The sequence below is a fragment of the Gymnogyps californianus genome, chromosome 6 (genome assembly GCF_018139145.2).
Source record: "Gymnogyps californianus isolate 813 chromosome 6, ASM1813914v2, whole genome shotgun sequence".
Taxonomy (NCBI): Eukaryota; Metazoa; Chordata; class Aves; order Accipitriformes; family Cathartidae; genus Gymnogyps; species Gymnogyps californianus.
Window position 1 is genome coordinate 9,963,139 of NC_059476.1, and position 19,752 is coordinate 9,982,890.

Below are 19,752 nucleotides of genomic sequence, written 5' to 3' on the forward strand. Positions count from 1 at the left end.
GGGGCTGGAGCTTTTGTGCAGAACTGATGGAAGGGAAGTCAAAAGGTTGAGTAGGTGTTTGTAGTGGCAGCCTACAATCCCTCCCTAAGTAATATCCAAGATGTACTGCTCCCTAAACAGGTAGGCAAAGCAACATCGCTGCCTCCTCTTTTTCTCTGGGCCATCGGCAAGTTGAACGGCCAGCAGTTTTCAGTACCTTCTCTGCGAAACTGGAAGGCTGCTGGGCTGGCTGGGGCTGGCTGTTCCTTACCAGCTAGCCGGCAGTTGTGAGGATGTGCGTCTCTTTATGGCTGTGAGTACTAGAAAACTATCTCGAGGGCAGTTCCTGCTTGCAAGATGCTAATCATGTCCTCGATTGAATTGCTTCCAGCACTGGAGGCAGAGCGGTGGACTAGCCAGGCTGCACTTAGCAGTAAGTAAATAGAGAGTTCCTTCAAGTTATTACTTTCATTAAAAGCTATTAATTTATTAGTGCCAACACTTAACTATATTACGTTCACCTTTTGGATGGAAAACACAGCAATGCGGTTTTGAGCGAGGACAGCGTGGCCTGCCCTAACCGCAGGGAGCCAGGCATGAGCTGCTGATCCCAAACCGCTGCTACCCAAATAAGCTGGGTGGGAAGGGATCCTTAGTTACTGAGGATGACATAAGTGTTCATTAGCATGTAATGATGAGAAAACAGAAATGCCAGGCTAGTTAAATTATAGCCAAGCTACAAGGATGCCTCCAAAGTCTGTTAAGAGGGAGATGAAAGAGTCAAACATGAGTTTAGAAAAGCTCCAAGGAAGCTGTATTTGCTGGAAGGGCCTGAACTCGTTCATCAGCAGTTTCTTGTCACAGATTTTTCTGCTGAAATGGTAAACGAAAATAATGATCTAACTCTTAAATCTGTGATAGGATTAGTGATACCTTCGGCATATTTATGTAATGGGTTTCAGAGATTTAATTCAGAGTATTGTTCCCAGTCTGGATAACTGGCTCTCATTCATGTAAACAAAGTGCAAGACAGACAAAGTAAGAAAATCTTTTTTATCCGGTAAATGGTTGTTTCGCTGCTTTGAGAGCTGTCTTTCATTTCCCATGCCTCACAGTCAGGATAGAAAGGGAGAAGTTTTCCAATTCGCATGCAAAAAAAGAAATGCTACTCTGTCCTGGTTCTCTGCTGCCTCAGCCCCCCTGGGCTCCTGCGGGGCCCTGCTGGGGAAGAAGGCAGAGGTGCAATATGGTTGTCTTGTCCTGAGCCTCCTCTTTCCCACCTATGCATCTCTGAGTTTGACTTGCTGCTACTGCTGCTCGCTGATGAGACTCAAGCCCAGGGTGCAGGTGGTGGCTTCTCCTGTGACCCTAATGGTAAAACAAGGTTTATTTCTCAGTCTTGGCAGCTCTTTCGGTGCTTGCGTCTACCATACCTTGTAAGAGATTCCCCCATGCAGCAGAGCAGCTCTGGGCAGCGGGACAGGTCCATCACCATGAGTCAAACCAAGAGCTGTCCATTAGGTAGGTCACTCCAGAAGTTGCTTATCTCAGTAGGTAAATGTCCATGGCTTCTCTGATCCCTGCTTCATGAGTCTGATCATCACACCACGTGGGGCCTGGATCTGTAGGGAGACAAACAGGAGCTCACGTTGTATCTCCTCATGCAGTGGTGTGCAGCTCCAGCAGTCTCCATGGCGCTGGCATCCTGACCCTTTATCTTCACTGGTTCCACGCTGGTTTGCCTATTACTGCATCACTTATCCCAGTACACTACTGGCTTATGAGAAGTATTGTATCACCATTTTTCCTCCAAGTATTGTCACTTGTGTTTTAGCAGGACACGTTTCTTTCACGCAGTGAATGGGACCTGTGTTCAAAGAGTAATGTGTGTGCACCCATTGCACAAACTGGGTGGCTTGGGAGAGGCTCTCTTCTGAGGCTCTTCCCCATGAGTGACACTTATTTTCCCCAAGGCAGATGATACTTGTTTTTTGAGTATTAGACAGAGAGGCTCTACTAAGAAAACATATTTGGGAGTTTCTTGGGCAATGCAGATTAACAACACAGATGCCAAATGGTACCAAAAACTTGAACTGCATTTGAAAACCTGTTGAGTGACGAAAGCGATGTTTGGGGTGTGAAGCAGGGCAGAGCCTCTGTTTCTCTGGAGCATTGCTGCAGCATTGGGACAACATTGGTGTTTCCCCACAGGGCACATGTGTCTTGAAACAGCTCATGTGGTGCCCAGCTGCTTTGGTAATCCATAGCAAACAGGGGACCTGCCTGCTCTTGGGAGGCTGCTCTTCCACCCTGACTTCAGAAAAATGTCCTGTTGGAGGTGTGGGAGAGGAATAAAGGTGGCATCTCTTGAATGTAAGAGTGAGGACATCCGGCCCTGTCCTCAGGTCACCTTCTGGCATCTGTGCCTTCCCCGTGCATGTGGGAGGGTGGGTGGGTGGGTGGGAGCTGTGGCCTCCTGTGGTGGCAGGTGTTGGAGCCCTGCTGGGAGATACTCACTGAGCACTGGTGACTCATGGCAGGAGAAGGTTTGTAACTTGACCTCTGAAGTACTGTGTAGTCATTCCTAAACCTGCCCTTTCCACACCTGTTAACGCTAAACTGAAGTTTAGTAAATGCTGGTTTGCTTTGAATCTTGTTAGGAACGGAGGTGAGCTTTGGTCCTTGGTGATGTCTGTAGATTGCAGGGGCTGGGGGTGATGTTTTGGGGTTTTTTTGTGAGCAAATTTGTCTGCTGATGGTTATACACTGGGATTCCAGAGAAAATCTCTGGTTCGCACATTGCTGCATCAACACTGCTCAGCACCTCAGCTGCATGCTCCCTCCCGATGATTAGGCTCCCAGGTTACCCTGAAGAGGATGGATAAGGACTGCATGCAATGTTTGGACAAGGGATGGAGCAAGATATTAAGAAAGAAATCTAGCAATCAATAACAGTGTTGCTGTAGGCTCTGCCAGCCTACCCTGCTATACTTCAGGATACTTTTAAAACATGTTTTTCCCCTGCACTAGTGCAATAGCCTTGTGTAGTCATTCTGCTTTTCAGCTGTAGGAACAGAGGCCCAGCCTTGGCTGTTGTGGGCGGCATAGCTCGAAGAGCCCTTGCTGCAGAGGAAACGGCAAGGAAAAGACTGGGGACTCCAGGGCTGTGTGTCTGTCTTTCAGCCCCCAGAGCTCTTGCTTTTGCTTTCTCAAACATAATTGCTTTCCCCTTCTGTTATGTTTCTATTGTTCATTGGAGAAATGATGCCATTAAATCAACAGAGAATGGTGGGAAAATGCTTTGATATGAGGCCTTCAGAGGGTGTGTGCATGTCCTCTCTTAAAAAAAAAAAAAAAAAACCACACAACCCTCTGTGTATCTGGCAGCTTCCTTTAATTTGTGTCTTGCCTGAGAGAAAGAAATCCATCTCCAAATATTTTTGGCAGTTACCCTCCTTTATTTGTATTGAAGTGGTACAAACTGTGGGGTGTTGTTCCAGGGCTGTCGTTCACCATCATTGTGATAGTTAATCTTGTTAGGACCTTGCATTTTCCCAGTTGCTGTTTTGGGAATGTGGTATCCCAAGCTTCCTCTTTCCACAGGAAAGAGGGGTCCTGTGGCCGCAGGCTCTGGCAGGCACTAGGACAGCAGTGTGCCGGCTATTCTGCTGCTATTCTGTAATGCAGAGAGGGATGGAAACGTGCTTTCCTCTAGACATAGCCACACAGAGTGATGAACAAGGATGATACAAAATCTGCCACCACATTTTGACTGCAATCTTGCTCCCTAACCAAGGAGACTTGGCTCCAGGAGCCTTGGCAAAGACCTGAGCTGAGGTGCAGGAGCACGTGTTTCCACCTTTGTGGAGCAAAGACCACATTAAGGCAGAGGAGAACAAGGCTGGTCTAAGCAGGCGGCTGCAGCATGCCTCCTTGTGCTGGGTTTGAGCAGTAGAGACCCACGTGTTTGTGTCATGTAGTTGAGTTTTTTGCATGTTTGTTTTTCTTGAAAACAGCTGTTCTATTTGATCAAACACCTCTTAGTAGCCCTTTCCTGGATATAGCTATGTGTTACATTAGATAGCAAACAATGAATGTCCTTTAAGTTGCAGGTCAGGTGGTCCCCAACCCCCCCAGTGAAGTCAACTATGGAGAGGAGAGCAAAACTTCACAAGACAGGAAAAAAAAAAAAAATCTGAGCTGAAAACTGAAGAAGTATGGGAAAAAACATCAGAAAGGACTGTGGGGAGAGAAGGGGATCAATGGTGGCAGCTTTAGAGGAAATTGTGTCTCTCTGTGTCACTCCACTGTAGGATTCAACTCTGGGGCTTGGCAGCAAACACTATTTCTGCTTTGTAAGAATTGTTGGGATTGTTTTCCTCCCCGCTAGGAAGGGAGCCTGCTAGGGCCTGCTCTGGGGGATATTTATCTGAGAAAGAGTACCCTTTTTAACATCCTGCCCTGCCTGACTTGGTCCAAATTTTTCTAGTTGACAATTATCCTGATTTGGTTTGATCCTTACCCTCTTGGCTACTGTGCTGATGTTTCTTTAGTTGCTTCCTTGATGTTTTCCTAGCTCGGTTCTGCCCCAGCAGGAGTTACTGTGTTACACAAGTGATATGTGACCTGGTCCCCCACATGCTGAGGATGCAGCACTTCTCCAGGTGACAGTCTGATCAACCTCAGGTCCCAGCATGCTTTTCCATGGCACTTTGTGATATGTCCCCATTTGCTGATGCTACATGCATCACTAAGCACCTGAGCACAGACCTGCAGTCCGTAGCCTAGTAAAGCTTTGGGGATCTTCTGAGTCTGATGGGCAGTCTGCTAAGGTGGCATGCTGCAAAGGGAAGCGATGCTGGCTTCTCTCAGATGTCATCCAACAGATTTGTTTGGCAGTGTGAGGCCTTCAATGACTCACCAGTTGCTCTGTCATGGAAAGACTGAGACCCTTTGCAAAGAAAGACGTCACTGTATTGCCCCTGAAGTTTAATGCGTATACCCTCTATTGCATGTAATAAAGCACTATGGTATCAAAATACAAGACTGCTCAGTAAAAACTCCTTACGACACAGTAATTTTCATGTTTTGCTTCTCTTCTCTCTTCCTTCTTTTTTTTTTTCCTTAATTTTTCTTGGATGCTGTTTCCCACCTTCCAGCGGAGGGAAGAGAAGTCTATTGTTTGCTCAGCTAACTGAAAAAAAGCTTTGTGTGCATTTTCTGCTGCCGTTTCTGTTAAAGTTCAGAGTTCCTAGGTTAGAGCTGCCACTTCTCAATACAAATCTTGTTCGAACTTCCAGAGCAGCCCACGCAGAGCTGCTTGGGTTCATCTGCGCAGTTCACAGCCCACAACCAACGAGACACGTTGTTTGCCTCTCTCCTTCCGTGATTCATACTTTGCAACAAAGACGAGCCTAATGCTCCCAACGTGAGTGTGAAGCCAGGCGGTACAGGGTTTTAGGTACATCAATAGAAGCAGTCTGGGTGGGTTTTTTTCTTTTTCTTCCTTGTGAACACTCATGTCTGAAAATCAGACAGCTTTGTGACAGTGGTCATAACTGTCTGACACTTGTCTGGCTTAATAGGGAAACTATGATAGTTCTTCTCCAATTTTACAGTTTTCTTATTTTGAGGGATTTGTCTTGTCTCAGGCTTGTGATTTTTGCCTTTTATTTTGTTTAATCTAGCAGTGATTCTCCAATGAGAACGTTCACTGTTTACCAGAGGCTTGGTGGGGGTTTTGTGGTTTTTGTTTTTTTTTTTTTTTTTCTTTTTTCCTTTCGTTTCAGAAACACAGCACTTCTTATTTTGCTGTGGGGAGATTTCTTTTTTTCTACAAATATTTATATATTTATTTTTCTGTGGAAAAAATGGAGGCGTTTCAACTGGACAGCAATGGGCTGGGCTTTTTATTCTTTTCCCATGAAAAGCTAGAAGAAGGAAGGCTGGCCAGTCCTTGTGCAGCCAGGTGCAAGTGTGGGAAGTAAAGCCTGTTTCTGATAACCAAAACCAAGCTGGTAAACTTTATTCCACACTGGTCTGCTTTTTTTGGCTCATCACCCTGGGTGAACGCTGGTGGGGTTTCAGTGCGATGGGGATGCTTTTTGGAGGAGCAGCCTTCTGGGGTTCAACAGAGATGTTGCTTCTTCGTGGCGCTGCATTTGGGCAAGCCGTTCACCATGTGTCCTTCCTTGCATTATGTTGCCCGTGTGCACCGAAGCCAGTGGCATCCAGAGCAGGGCAGAGGAGCTGTAATCGCTGCAGAACGGCCAACGCATTGCTGTACCCTTTTCTTCACTGCTCCTCTGCAAGACCCTGAAGCTGGCAGGATGAGGAGGCTTGGTTTGCCTGAGGAAGGATCTGCTTTGCTGTTTTGGAAGGTGGCCCTGTGTAGGGGTCATCCAGCTGTTACAGCTGTCACCATCCACACATCTGCATTTCCTCACAGCTGGGGAGAATGGCCTTCTCTAGCTGTCATCGTGGGTGACTTTTTCCCTCTTGCAAAGGCCGACTGTTACTGTAAGACTCCAAATTAGCCAAGGAGGCCTGGGCTGGGTCCTCCTGCTCTGCTGACAGACTCGCTATTCAGCAGCCTGAATGCTGTCTCTGTACCCGCCTGTCCTCTCTGCACGCTCGTCAGCTGCCCTATTGATTTTACGCAGGGAAGGAAAAAAGAAACCAGGGCAAGAAAGGAACTGCTTTCTGCCAAAGCAGCCCCTGGGGAATCCCAGTGCTGCCAGCTGGGGCTGGTCAGTGGGAAATGGGGGCCGAAAGGCTGCCATGGGATGTACTGCGCGGAGGAGGCAGTCCAAGGAGGCTGAGGATGTGCAGGTACCTCGAGGTACCCCTCAGGAGCCCCTCTGCTCCTGCGGCATGACGCTTGCATGAATCATGATGCTGTTATCAGTTTCACTATCTCTGGACTTTCCAAGGTTTTTGAAGCGAAAAGCTTGGCATGCCACAGGCTGCAGGTATTTACCAGGTGCCTGAATCCGTGCTGTTTGCCAGCAGCTTAGCTCAGCCCCTTCTAGGAGAGGTGAAGCCAAAAGCACCAAACCCAGATCCTGCTTTCAGCAGGAGGGTGGGAAATCTCCCAGCACTTCAGGATCCAAGGAAGGGTGGTTTGGGAGCGAGATCTGTCGGCTGGGACACAGGAAAGCTAGGTTGTTCTCTCTACTAGAGAATACGCCCGTATCCTTGGACAAATCGCTTAATCTCTCTATGCCTTAGTTTCGTGTTAGCAAATGATACTCCTTATCTTTCATCTCTCATCTCAGTAGAGGAAAGAGTTTGTCTTTTAGTATGTATCTTATTACAGTTCTTTGTCCGGTGGCTGGGGGCCCTCTACCTTGATAAAATAAATAATTGAATTTAGATTAAATGCTCTAATATAATCCTGCCCAGTGGTTACTAAAACACTTGAATGAAAGTTCATTTTGAGCCTGTCTTTCCATTTCCTCATAAGGCCAAGACATGAAGTAATTAGATGTAGACATAGGTTGTTATTGTAGCACAATGACAAAGATCAGTGGTTATTGGTAGGAATGGCTTTTATAATCTAGTTTAATGGTCATTTACCTTCCAGTGACCTTGGTGTCAGGCAAAATTGGCAGCTCTTTTGCAAGGAATGTGCTTCCTCAATGGGGCTTTGCAAGCTGCTGCATTTTTGGCTCTAGCTTCACATGAACTAGGATAGACATTGCTGCAATGCAAGAGACTTTCTGTCTGCAAAGAAAGGCCATTAGATTCCTGCCGAAAGAAGCCCTTTTCAGTGCTGTCCTACTGCCACTGAACCGCTATTGAAACAGATCAGTCATGTTTCAAGCAATTCTTTGCTTATTGCTGTGACCAAAGTTGCAACCTTCAAACAGAGAGAGTCTGCTGTGGTCAGAGGGCTGCCCAGGAGTTTCTGTAAAAAGGGTTGCATTGTCGTGGAGTAAAAGGAGGGAGAACATCTCTCATCATCCAGTTACGTGCATGCAAGAGGAGCTGGTAGTTCTGGTTGTAATAAGGACTTACAGGGTGGGGGTTACATCAGTAAAGACGTGATATTTCTATACACTTTAAAGTTCAGTCCTTTCAGTGATGATAGTCCACTCACTGCAGATGCAAATCAGTCAAGTTTTCCATTGACTGTGATGCTCCTACACCTCTCTCCATTGCATGTTGTGAAATCCTCGTGGGTTTTGTCCAGTGACTGATGCATGTGGCCATGGAGAAGAGCATGGTATGAGCTGTGCTGTGATATCTAATGGTACCTCATATCTGTGGCCATGTAAGGAGATGGAGTAGGTCGTGTCCTGGGCTTGAGAGGACTGGATTCCGTAGAGGTATTCACAGTGACCTTGGCTAAGTCTCTTAATTCTTCTGGGCCAATCTTAACCTTAGAGGTAATCTCCTGTTTTCCATGAAGTAGGCTGACTTTTTGCAAGGGCTATGGAGGTATTTATTTGAGATGGTGCCAGAAAGATTACTTGAGTCACATTGTACTTGGTGGCTCACAAAGAAGTGCTATGAGAGGTGAGAAGAACAACATAGCTATGGAAGGAGGTTTCGCAAAAGTATCTCTGAGAATTGCACTGCCTTGTGACTTGGGCTTCTGTCTACTTCTGATCTCTCATCCTGCTGCTCACAGCCATTTGATTTTGCAAACACATTCCTTGCATCTGTAACTATTGCCCTGCAGAGCAAGCCTAGCTACAGGAATGATCTCTTTGTGTTCTTGTTTCTAAATGGCTCAGATAAGGAGAGCAAAACAATGCAGCTTGGAGGGAGAGCCATTTGTTTCAGGCTGCTTTGGATAACCACCAACCTGGTTTTGCCACAAGCATGTTCAATACATCATTGCCACAGCATGATAGGTCTTTAGCTGAGATCAAGCAGTGGTTTCCAGCATTCGAAATCCTGAGATGGTTTGACGTATGTGGGCTCTCAACTGTTTTTAATCCTATTGACCTGCTGGGACCTGCTGCGATACTTGCTTGCACAGAGGATCTTATAGACCTTCATCATATTAATTCTTCTTACTTCTCACATTCATCACTCTCCGATAAGTATTAGCTTGTTCTCCTCCTGATATGAGAGAATGAATGGTTGCATTCATTTCAACGGCAGTTTATTTTTGCAGGTATCAGGTTTGGATTGGGAATGTCCAGCTGAGATGAAAGAGATACTTGCATAGAAGCAGATGGTTTATATGCTGTTTCTTGCTGAAGAAGAGCAAAATGAATCTCTCTTGAGTCCCTGAAGTCTGAATCCATTGAAGTCTGACAGAGTCTTTCCACTGACCTCTGTGGCCCCAGGATCACATCCTAAATGAGTTGCTTTGATTCACTAGAAGCCTGAATTCAGCTTTGGTGGGCTGGAAAATGTAACCTACTGTATGGGCTGCGCTATTCATAAGCGCTCGGCCCTGTGTGTGTGCTAGCTGTGGATGCCTGGGAGAAGAATAAAGTCATTTTCTGCAGTCATGGGGGTGGAGGAGGGAATGGGAATTATACCCCTTTCCCTGCAAACCCGGTATCGTGACATCCACGTGGGCAGCTGTTGGGAGCTGACCCGCTTCTGACACTTCAAATTAAGGTTAGGTATTTGTTGCGCTGTTTCTTCTGATATCATCCCTGACGCATAAATGTCCTGTCCACCAGGCCTGAGCAGCAGGAACTGACCTCAACTTAAATTTTCTGAAGTGGGCCACTGAAGCAGATGAATGAGTATAGCAAGGTGCTGATTTACCCCAGTGGAGTTTCCTTAAACTTAGGAGAAGCAGGGTCCTTGAAGCTTGAGAGAAGCCGGTTATGAGTGTGTTTGACACCAAATGCTCACAGTTTGTTGTTTAACGATATCAATGGCATCTGATATTGTTGTCAACAAATACTACCTTACAGTTTATGAAAAAAGCTGTTGTTTCTTGAAGCGATTCTTGCTTTCTCTGGGTTGCAGTGAGTTATAGCTGGGCAAAAGAGCAGCTAGCAAAAACATTCAAGTTAATGCAGCATGATACAGGTGTTTTCCATTCCCTACTGGTCCTAAATCAGACCAGAAAAGAATTAATTGGGTGTAGAGGGTATAAAATGAAGTGTGAAGAACTGCCAGTTGGTAGGTTCCTCTGGAGCCGTTATTGATTGATTTGGAGTCATTAGACTGTTTTACAATCAAGCTAGTGAAGATTAATACAGTTTGAGAGCAGTAGCATGTTTTTCAATTAATGGCTAGCAACATAAACCTTTACAGTGTAACTTATGCTTTATTTGTCAATCTTCTAACATGTATTCACCTGAGGAAGGGTCAGCTGGTGGCTAAAGATGGGGGACTAAGAAGGTGATGGCTCTCTCCTGCTCTTACACAAATGTTCTTTGTGACCTTGGAGGTGGTAGCACTTAAACTAGATATGCTTCAGACGCTTTGCACTGTGAAACTAAAATATTAACACTTTTCTAGTTCATTGGTGTGAACTGTGACTCTCGGGGGTACCATGGGAACACACAGCATGGAAATGCTGTAAGTAAAGGGAATGGAGCATTGCCCCAGTTAAATTATCCATATGTCACGTTCCTTGATGGTGTGCTGAGGAGTCACAGCCTGGTTTGCAGCCTGGCAGCGGCAAACCCAAGCTTGACTGCCCGTCTCCCCCACAGCTCCTTAGCATCGGGGAGCGATGGAGTGGGGTAGCAGGGGAGCCTCCGAAGGGGAGGAACAGCCCCGCCTGGGTTTTCCGTGCTTTTCCCACACGCCGTCATTCTTGCGCAGCGCTTCCTCTCTCCACATAATACTCTGTTATTTCCTCCCTGGAACGGCATCCTGCCACTGCTGCTAATTAGCCCACGATAAACTTCAGTGTGAACAAAAGCAAGCAATTAAATGCCTGTTGCTTCAGCGTGAGCTCTGTCAGAGAAGTGATTTGTCGGTGGCAGAGCTGAGTAGCACCTCCTCAGGAGGAAAACAAACCTATTAGCCTGGCTTAGCCGCCAGTGCTGGGGAGTGGTGTGTCTGAGTTGCTTGTTGTGGGTGTGCAGGGATGTCTTTGGTACGGCAGGTTTTCCTGAGGCTGTCTGAGATGCTGCTCGGTCTTGGGTGTTCAGTTCCACGTGGTACAGTGATCTCTGTGGTCACTACCCAAGCAAGATGGCTTGAGAAGGTACTGAATTACGATTTATGTATGTGGGGGTTTTGGGGTGGGGGTTTTTTGTCTCTTTTTGGGAGACACACGTAAACGTTTTCAAATCATTAGAGACAGAGAAATGAGGAGGAGGCTTGGAAAGAGGAAGCAAAAAGCAGGGTCTTTGGTAGATCTCAATCCAAGTGAGGTTTGAAAGATATTTGCCGGGACTCAAGATGCAAGTATCAAGATCTTGCTAGCTGCTTTTGCGTAATCTCAGCCCTAATGCTCAAAATCCCTCCAGGCTTTCCCCCCTTGAGCAAAAAGTCCTATCGGAAGAATAGGTATTTACATGGGATTTTGTCGATGTATGAACAGAGTAAGGGAAGTTGGGGCCTTTTTGGTTTTGGCACCCACTTTCTTTTCAAAACTAGAGGGAGGGTTCAAGCTGGAAAATGAAATATGGATTATTCCTGGGCAGAAAAATGCAAAGGATCTCGGAAAATACAGAATTAATGTATGTCCTCTTTTGACATGCCACCCAACTGCTTTGCCATCAGTTGTCTCTGTTGCTGTTGTAGCTCTCGAGCAGCTGCTCACAGAACTTGAAGATTTTCTGAGGATACTGGACAAGGAGAACTTGAGCAGCACTGCCGTTGTGAAGAAGAGCTTCCTCTCCGACCTTCTGCGGGTCTACACCAAGTCCAGTGGTACGGGCAAGGAAAACCAACTGGGCTCTCGTGGGAATTGCTATGGGGTCTTGAAGCAACATTTTCTTGGAGGCTGGTGGGAAGGGGAGACATGAAAATTAGAAGGAGAAAATGAAACGGAGATTATTTTTGGAGTGACCTCTAATTGTTTATGTAAAATTACTATAGTTATGTGTCCAGCTTTACAAGCAAAGGATTCCCAAGATTCCTGATCCTTTCTGTTTTCCTTATTAAACCTTAAGTTTATTTAATCCACTTTGTAAGATACACAGGATGTACTGCTTGGCCAAGTTAATGTTTAAGTAGAAATTTTAACTTAAGGAATTTCCTGACTATAAAGCATTTAATTCTTCTGCTTTTTATTATTGCTTGGGGTTTTTTCTGCACATTGCCTCAATCAACATGCTCTCCCCAAATGTACTCAGCAGAGACACTTTTTACATCTGTTTTTGTGGAAAAACTTAGCAACGTGAAAGCAGCGGGTGGGTAAAGAGTTCACTTTTCCCTTTGGTTGCAGGTGGCGATGAGGAATATATTTATATGAACAAAGTGACCATCCATAAACAGCAGGGTGACCAGGAGAAACAAGACAAAGGTAGGGAGCTGAAGATTAATGGTTGCATCATGTCTAACGGGGTGATGAAGGCACACGCAGTTAGAGCCTTGCTTTACTGATGGAGGCCTCTCTGGCAGCTCTGAGGGCTGAGGCAGTTGATGGAGTGGAAGGACTGCCATTTTCATAACATTCCCTTAGAAATAGTGGTCCTTGCCAACGCTGTGAGGTTATTCCTGGAAGTAGCACTTCGGAGGGTGTTATTTTGGGATAAAAATGTTGCCTTCTAAGGCTTGAAGCTCCAGTGCCTGAAATATTTAAGGAAGCCCTCATGTTTCCTTTGGCCACAAAACAAGTCACTTCACCTCTTTGAGACCTTGAAAGCATGTGTCGTCTTTAGTGTGTTGCCCTGCACTATCCCAGAGAGTCTGTGTCATCACAGCCTTGTGAGGAGCGTTCCCGGGCACAGAATGCACCCTCAGCATCTGTGCGGGCAGAGCACCTTCATCTCCCGGGGGATGCAAAAGTTCTGCGGTGTACAAGCCAAGAAATTAAACCTAGATAAAATATTCATTTCCAATTTAGATTTCCCAGGTTCTGAATTTGTAACGTGGCAAAGAACATAATTGTCTAAAAATGTTCTTGCTCTTTGAAGTTCATCATAAAAGCTGCTTTTGATAATTGCGTAGAGTGAGAGTATTAGTGACACAGTCTCCTTAATGCACACCTAGTCGGAGGCTGACCCTGCCCCAAAGTTTCCGATCTAAATAGATGAGACAAGAGGACGCATCAGTGCAGCCTGCTGTTGACATGCTGGTCCTGCAATAGTTGGGATACCTCCACTTCCAGAGTTGTTTGGTTTGGTTTTATTGCTTTGTGGTGGGGTTTTTTTTTTTTTTGGTTGGTTGGTTTTGGTTTTTTAAACTACCTGCAGCTGAATTTAGGTTAACTTCAAACAACCCTGAAGACAGGATGTCCTCCCAGATTACACATGCAGCCCCAATGTGATCTCCAGACAGGGCCCTCTGGGTGATGCTGTAATGCTCTATAACAGGATTGCACAGCCTCCCGGTAGCTCCCAGCAGCTGAGCAGCAACAGAAACATCTCTTTATATAAGCTCTCATTGGGTGGATAAAACAAGGCTTGCACTGATCCACCATGCTGAAACACGGGGGCAAATTTCAGACAATTTATTTTTAGAGTTGGTTCTTTTATTTCAGACTTTTCCCTCTCAAGGCCATGAGCCTACCCACTCAGTTGCTCCCTGTGGGACCTGGCACTTCTCTCTTTCTCTGTTTTCAACAACCTCCCTATTCCAAGTAAAACTTCTGAGTTATTTGGAAATGCTGAAGTCAGTGAGATATGTATGGGATCTTAGCCATAGCTGCAGCTGGGTGTACAGCCCTGATCCTGCCTCTGTAACTGGATGGAGAGATCTGTGCCTGTCTGGTCAGTGGTGGGACCTGCAGGTTCAGGTTTAGCGGGTGGAGGGGGCCCTAGCACCCACTGGTGGTAGGGGGTGTGATATGGATCTCCTGGCGATCATGCAGCTCCATTTACTCCTTTTATCTACTACTGCTCTGTGCACTTTGTTTCACCAAAAGCCTTTGATGGGATGTGGTGACAGCACTTTTGTGGCTGAGATCAACAGGACCTCTCATGCCCTGCAGGGTTTCTTCACCACCATAGCTGCGCTCAAGTGTGCTCTAGCAGCACAGGATGAAATGCTTTCCAAAGTGATAATACGTCAGCTCCAAAAGTCCCCCCTCCAAACCTTAAAATGTGCTATTTCTGCAAAAACCATATTTCACTACTCACTGTATCTACTTCCAATTTCATCGGTAACGATTTAAGCTGAACAGTACGCTGCTTTTGAGATGCCTTTTTATGGCACAGTAATTGAATTCACTGCAGTCAGTGATGAAGGCACCATCACTTACTTGATCTCATTTACTTGAGAAACACAGCAAGTCTCTACCCTGCAAGTCCATGGGGCTCTTCAGTGAGCCAAATGCCATCTCCTTCTGGAAGTCAGCACAGAGGGATCGAGGTGCAGGAGTCTGGGAGGTGGGACTGATGCACAGTGTAGGGTTCCTGGTGGTGCACACTGTGGTCCCCTTAGCCCAAATACCGGGAGACATTCACTCTTACAAAGAACAGAGAGCACAGATAAGTAACAGTTAGTACAGACATGAATTTTAGCAGGCTCTTGGCTATTTTTTTCTTCTTCCTTCCCTTTTCTAAATTCTCTCTAAATTCCGGGTTTTAGAGAGACATCTTTATCAGAAGACACCTGCAAAGTGTTAATGCTTGTCTAGGAAAAAATACTCCTTCCCTCCCACCCCAGTAAGGAAACAGTCTGTGATTTGTGGTGCTGACCTGTGTAGCAGGAGAAGGAAGGGGTATGCACAGCACATGCTGTGTGGGGTCACCATACAGAAAGCATGCATTAGGTGCTTTTATCCATATGCTGGGCACAGCGATAGCTGCCCTCTGCAACCTCAGAACAGAAAACCCCGTAACATCTCCCACGGGTCTTGTCAGGATGAAGGTTAAAGGGATGGTTCTTCCTGGACAGAGCCTGAAAATCAAAGTTCCATTGCATCCTGCTCTGCTCCTCAGCTGGAGTACGTGGGCACGTGTCCATGGAGGTGGGCAGGTTTCCAGCAGGGTGAGGACCGAAGCCGTGGTCTCCATCCCATGCTCCAAGGTTGGTGGGAGGAGGAGGAACTGCTGGTACAGAAATCAAACAGCATTTTCCTGGCACGGTGAGGTTCAGTGGGATGATTGCTAGGTTTGCTGGAGAGTCAAGAACAGATGGCCGCCACTTGTGAAGGGTTTGGCAGTGGTTTTTGCTGCTGCAATGATTTCTCTTCTGTGGAGCTGAGCATGGGAGGTTCTGCCTGACGCAGGAGAATGTGAGTTGGCCTCTCTGTTTCTCCCTGCTAAAGAGGCCCCTAAAAAGTTCCCTGTGTGGACAACTATGAGTGCGGAGATAATCCCCTCTTGGGGAGTAGCCCACTGGGGCTTTAGGAAATCTCAGCTTTGTTTCTGGTGTTTCCAAAACTAGCAATGACCTCAGCAGCTGCTGCTGATGGAAGGTGTCTGCCCTGAGAGTGCCATCTCCTTGGTCCTTTACAGGAAAGGCCAGCCTCCAACAGCAGCACGTAGATATGACTCTGGCAGTATAATCATGGGATATTTTGGTAGGTGGATCTCCCCACGATCAGTCTGTGTCATAGGCTCACCTGCTTTACTCTGAACCTTACGAGGCATCCAGCAGCCCTACTTTCAGGGTGCAGACAGCTCCTTGGAGTTGGTGTCTATTGATCCATGGATCTGCGTGTCCTCCTGACTTACTGAAGTTAGCCAGTGCTGATGACCAGGAGACCTGCGTCACAGGGAGCAATTTGTCACAAGAGACGTGTTTTGGGCTCTTGCGCCATCAGGCCAGGAGCTGGCTGCAGCCTGGCAGGGCAGAGCTGTCATTGTGGCTTCTGAGCCCCAGACGCAGAGAAAGTAATGTGGTTTCCAGCTTCTATTTTTAAAGCCCAGAAATATGCAGCAAAGTTCCTGCCCATGTCTTCTGAGCGCAGCACTAACCGCTGCTGGGCACTGCGCAATGCATTGGTGGTTTCTGTGTGTGCCCGAGGAATGTGGCTGGAGCATCAACAGGTGACTAAGGGAGCTGGAGCATCAACTCGCTGCAGATTTTGGACCTAATTCCCTCACTTAATTTACCAGATTTGCAATATCTGGATACCTTAGCCTCATTTCTCCCAAAGTATTTGGCAAGAGACACTCTGTAAAAGGGGACTTCCCCTCTGCACAGTATAATGCCTTCAAAGTCCTTCATTTTTCAGCCATTTGTGCCTTGCTCCCACTTGTTCCTGAGCATTGCTGCATTGCGCTATCTCAGAGGTCGTGGGATTTGGGCACTTGTTTGAGGCCACCCAGGAGTTCTGTGGTGGGGGAAGAGGGACTGAACACAAGTTTTCTGAGCCTTCAATGTACCTTCCAGCTACTGAATCACTCTGTGTTCAGCTGCTTGGAAGATCTGACTTTCCAGAGGCAGACGCAGATCGCCTGGAGCAGTTTTGCTGCCATATGCCCTTTCACATGTTTGGCCTGGGCTGCTTCAAGAGCAACTCTGCCTTCAATAGCGATTAAATTACTGTTCTTGGCTGGCTTTGATAAACCGTTGTGCAGCCCAGCTAGGCAGCAACCTTTGCAGTTTGCTCTGGGAGCAGGGTGGTATCAGCTCTAGTTTTCTGGAAAGGCAGCAGAGGTGAGGACAGTTACTGATCTGTCTACTCGCAGCAGCAGGGATCAGAGCCAGCAAGGACTAAAGTGCTATGGATTTCCACATACTGTGTAGTGTTTGCCCATGCTGCTTCTCAAGACCCTTTAAAGTTTCAGCAGTGGGTCTGGGCTTCACAGTTCTCCCTCCAGAAGGAAAAACATGCCCTACAACCAGAGGCCAGCTCTTTTGCTGGGTCTCCTAGTGCCACGTTCCTGGGTATGGCCTGAAATGACATGGTGGCCCTGCAGCGCTGCCTGTAATTGTCACTCTGCTTCCTACCGAAATAGCACCTCGCTGTTCCTGCACAGCCCTGGTAGTGAGTGCTCTGCTGGGAAATGCCACAAGTCATGCATATAATTGTGTTTCTGGCTTGCAGCCCTGGATCGGAGAAGCTCCTTGACCAATGGAGACTCGGGACTGCATTCGTCCCCTCCTCAGAAGAGCCTGCCGGACCTCCCCCCTCCAAAGGTACATTTTGCAAATCCTTTGCTTTTCACTGCCTAGCCCTCAGCCTGGGGATCTGAACCCCCTGAGGCTTCACTTTTGTTACGTACTGTGCAGCATGGCTAAATGGAGAGACCTCTGCCCGTGTATGTTAGTGAGGTAAATAGTCATGGGGAGCTTTATTTAAAAAAATAATAAAATATTCAACTAGGGGCTCCCCAGTGTACGGGTTTCCAGCTGTACATTTGTCTTTATGAACACTGCAGGGCAGCGTGTGGCTGCTGCAGGCGCTGCAGCTGGCTGGTGGCCCCAGCAGAGTGGCCTTGCTCCGGGGCGGCTGGGCATCCAGAAACCCCTGGGGTTCCCAAAGCTCGTGCGCAGATGGAGCAGGCAGCTGTGGGAGCCTTGGGCTTCCCGTGCGTGTGCAGGAGCACTGTGCAAAACAGGCTGTGTTCCCTGCCAGGGAAACCCGTGCCCATCACATGGCAATCTAGGCTCAAAGAAGGAAGAGAATTGAGGTTTTCAGAGAAACAAAGGTGATGATGGCTCTCAGTTGTGGCTTTGAAAATCTCCCCTGAGTTGTAAAGCAGCTGTGCCTGGGCTGCTGACATGAACTTATAAAAGCCAGAAATCCTTCTGCTGCAGGGCGGTGGTGCGATCCCCAGGCAGCATCAGGATCTCCCTCGCTGGCAGAGCCTTGCACAGTTTGGCCATTAGCAGAGAAGATCAGGTTTGCTTCCAGTTGAAGTGTCTGGTGTTGTCTGTGGGTTGGGTGACCGTGCTGGGCGTTATGCTGGCTGTACAGCCCACAGGTCTGCGAGGAGTCGTCACTGGCACTGTAGATTTTTCCATAGGGCAGCTACAAATCTAGCCAAGGTCCAGTTCAACACCATCAGCTTTCAGTGGGATTTTGTCTCTGTGCCAGCAAGCTAGCTAGGCTGTCCTAGAGAGACACGGGTCATCCTCAAGACCTCGGATGTTGCTGTTCAGTAGTTGATCCAACGTGGGAATCACTGTAGCTGGAATTTCAGGATGTGAAAGGAAAGGAGGGCAAGGAGTGTGCATGGGGAGGAGGATGGGGTGGTGCATCCATCAACCATAGAGGAGGATCTGCTCCTTTCCCAGGAAGGAGGACGTGGGGTGAGGCCCCAGGACTTCTGCCCAGGGGACTATGTGGCTCAGCTAGAGTTAACTGGAGGAGCTAGGAAAATGAGGGGATAGGATGGGATGCAGCCAGCAAACCCTGGGATGAAGTGGGGTTGCCTGCTGGGAGCTGCTCAAGCCCCCAGGACAGCTCTGCCCACACAGCTGGCCAGGGATATGGCACTGGAGCTGGAGTCACCTGGGAGCAGCTACCAGAGCAGGAATCCCTGTTTGGCTTTGGGTTTCTCAAAGCCGGAGGGGATGGTGGCTGTGGCAGGGAGATGGGCAGAAGGACGGATGGTGGAATGAAGGCACAACCGAGAAAGCAGCAGCCAGCTATCCTGAAGGTATCTCTGCTTGTGCTTGGTGCAGCCCAGCTTTCTGATAGGGCAATCAGGAAGTTAAATGAGGGAATTAGAAAAAAACAGTCTTGGGTTTTAGCTGAGAAGGGTACCTAAGCTGTCTGTCTTCTCCCAGGCCTGTGCTGGGAACTACCTTCTTCTACCTGCTTACCACTGGAGCTAATCTCCCTTGGATAAAGCAATCAAGTACCTCCTTACTGCGAGCATGAGTGTCAGTGAGCTGTTGGCAGCAAAGATATCTGAGCATACTTCAAGGAGTAGGGCTGGGGAGAGCTTTAATGTGGTCTCAGTTAGTGTGTGGAAATTGCTGCTGTGGGGAAATGAATCTTCCCTGTCCATGTTTGCTGCTCCTGGTGCAGGCAGGAGCCATGGCCACGTGGGTGGTGGAGGAGGGAGCACAACTCCTTACACAGAAACGGGGAGGTGAGGAGAGGACCTCAGAACATATCTATTTTATCTCTGTGGAGTTTTCTGTAGTTTGGTGATGTTAAGGCACCCTCTGGTGTTGCTCTACACTTGCCTTTTGAGGCACAGGAGAAATTTGGTGATAAAGCTCTGCACAGCAGATTGTCCCTGGTATTTGCTGACACCAACAGTCAACAGGCAACCCAACAGGGGTGGCCCAGCTGGATCCCACTGGTTTCTTTGGATTTGTCCCAAAGCAACCTTTAAGCAATGAGTCCTGCAGGCTGTGGCTCAGACATCGGTGACCTTTCATCTGCGGTAGCCCTGGCAGCTCTGCCGCTTTCCGAAGCTGTCCACTGAGAAAGTCATGCAGTGCGGATGCAGATGCCCAAGATGGTTTTATTTGCATGCTCTGTTGTGCTGTAATGCAACAGGCAAATGTTCTGCAAGGGCCAGCCTGGGTTAGATAACACAGTATATACTCTTTGACTTAAGCTAGAGACAAAACAACTCCATGCCTTTAGGGAAAGAGAAGAGAAAAAAATAGCTTCTGGGGCAGCTGAGGTGCAGTCCCACCTAGTCCCTGTTGGCTTCCATTGTCTGTAGGAAACAAAACAGAGCAGCCCCTTCCCCCCCACCTCCTTTTGTGGGATGGTGTCAAATAAACCCACAGTGTTTCTTTGTTTAGGCAATTTGTTTATGGTCATAGCACAGTAAGAGCTGGCTACACTCAGGAGGCCACCACAGATGGCAA

General features: G+C 47.5%; 1 protein-coding gene across 1 annotated transcript in view; it reads left to right on the top strand.

The window, feature by feature from the left end:
• AFAP1L2 (actin filament associated protein 1 like 2) overlaps positions 1-19,752 on the top strand; it is a 73,183-nt gene that overhangs the window by 34,304 nt on the left and 19,127 nt on the right. Inside the window, 4 exon segments of the mRNA XM_050898851.1 lie at positions 11,659-11,787; positions 12,305-12,382; positions 17,021-17,112; positions 19,392-19,394. Coding sequence (XP_050754808.1) covers positions 11,659-11,787; positions 12,305-12,382; positions 17,021-17,112; positions 19,392-19,394 — 302 coding nt within the window.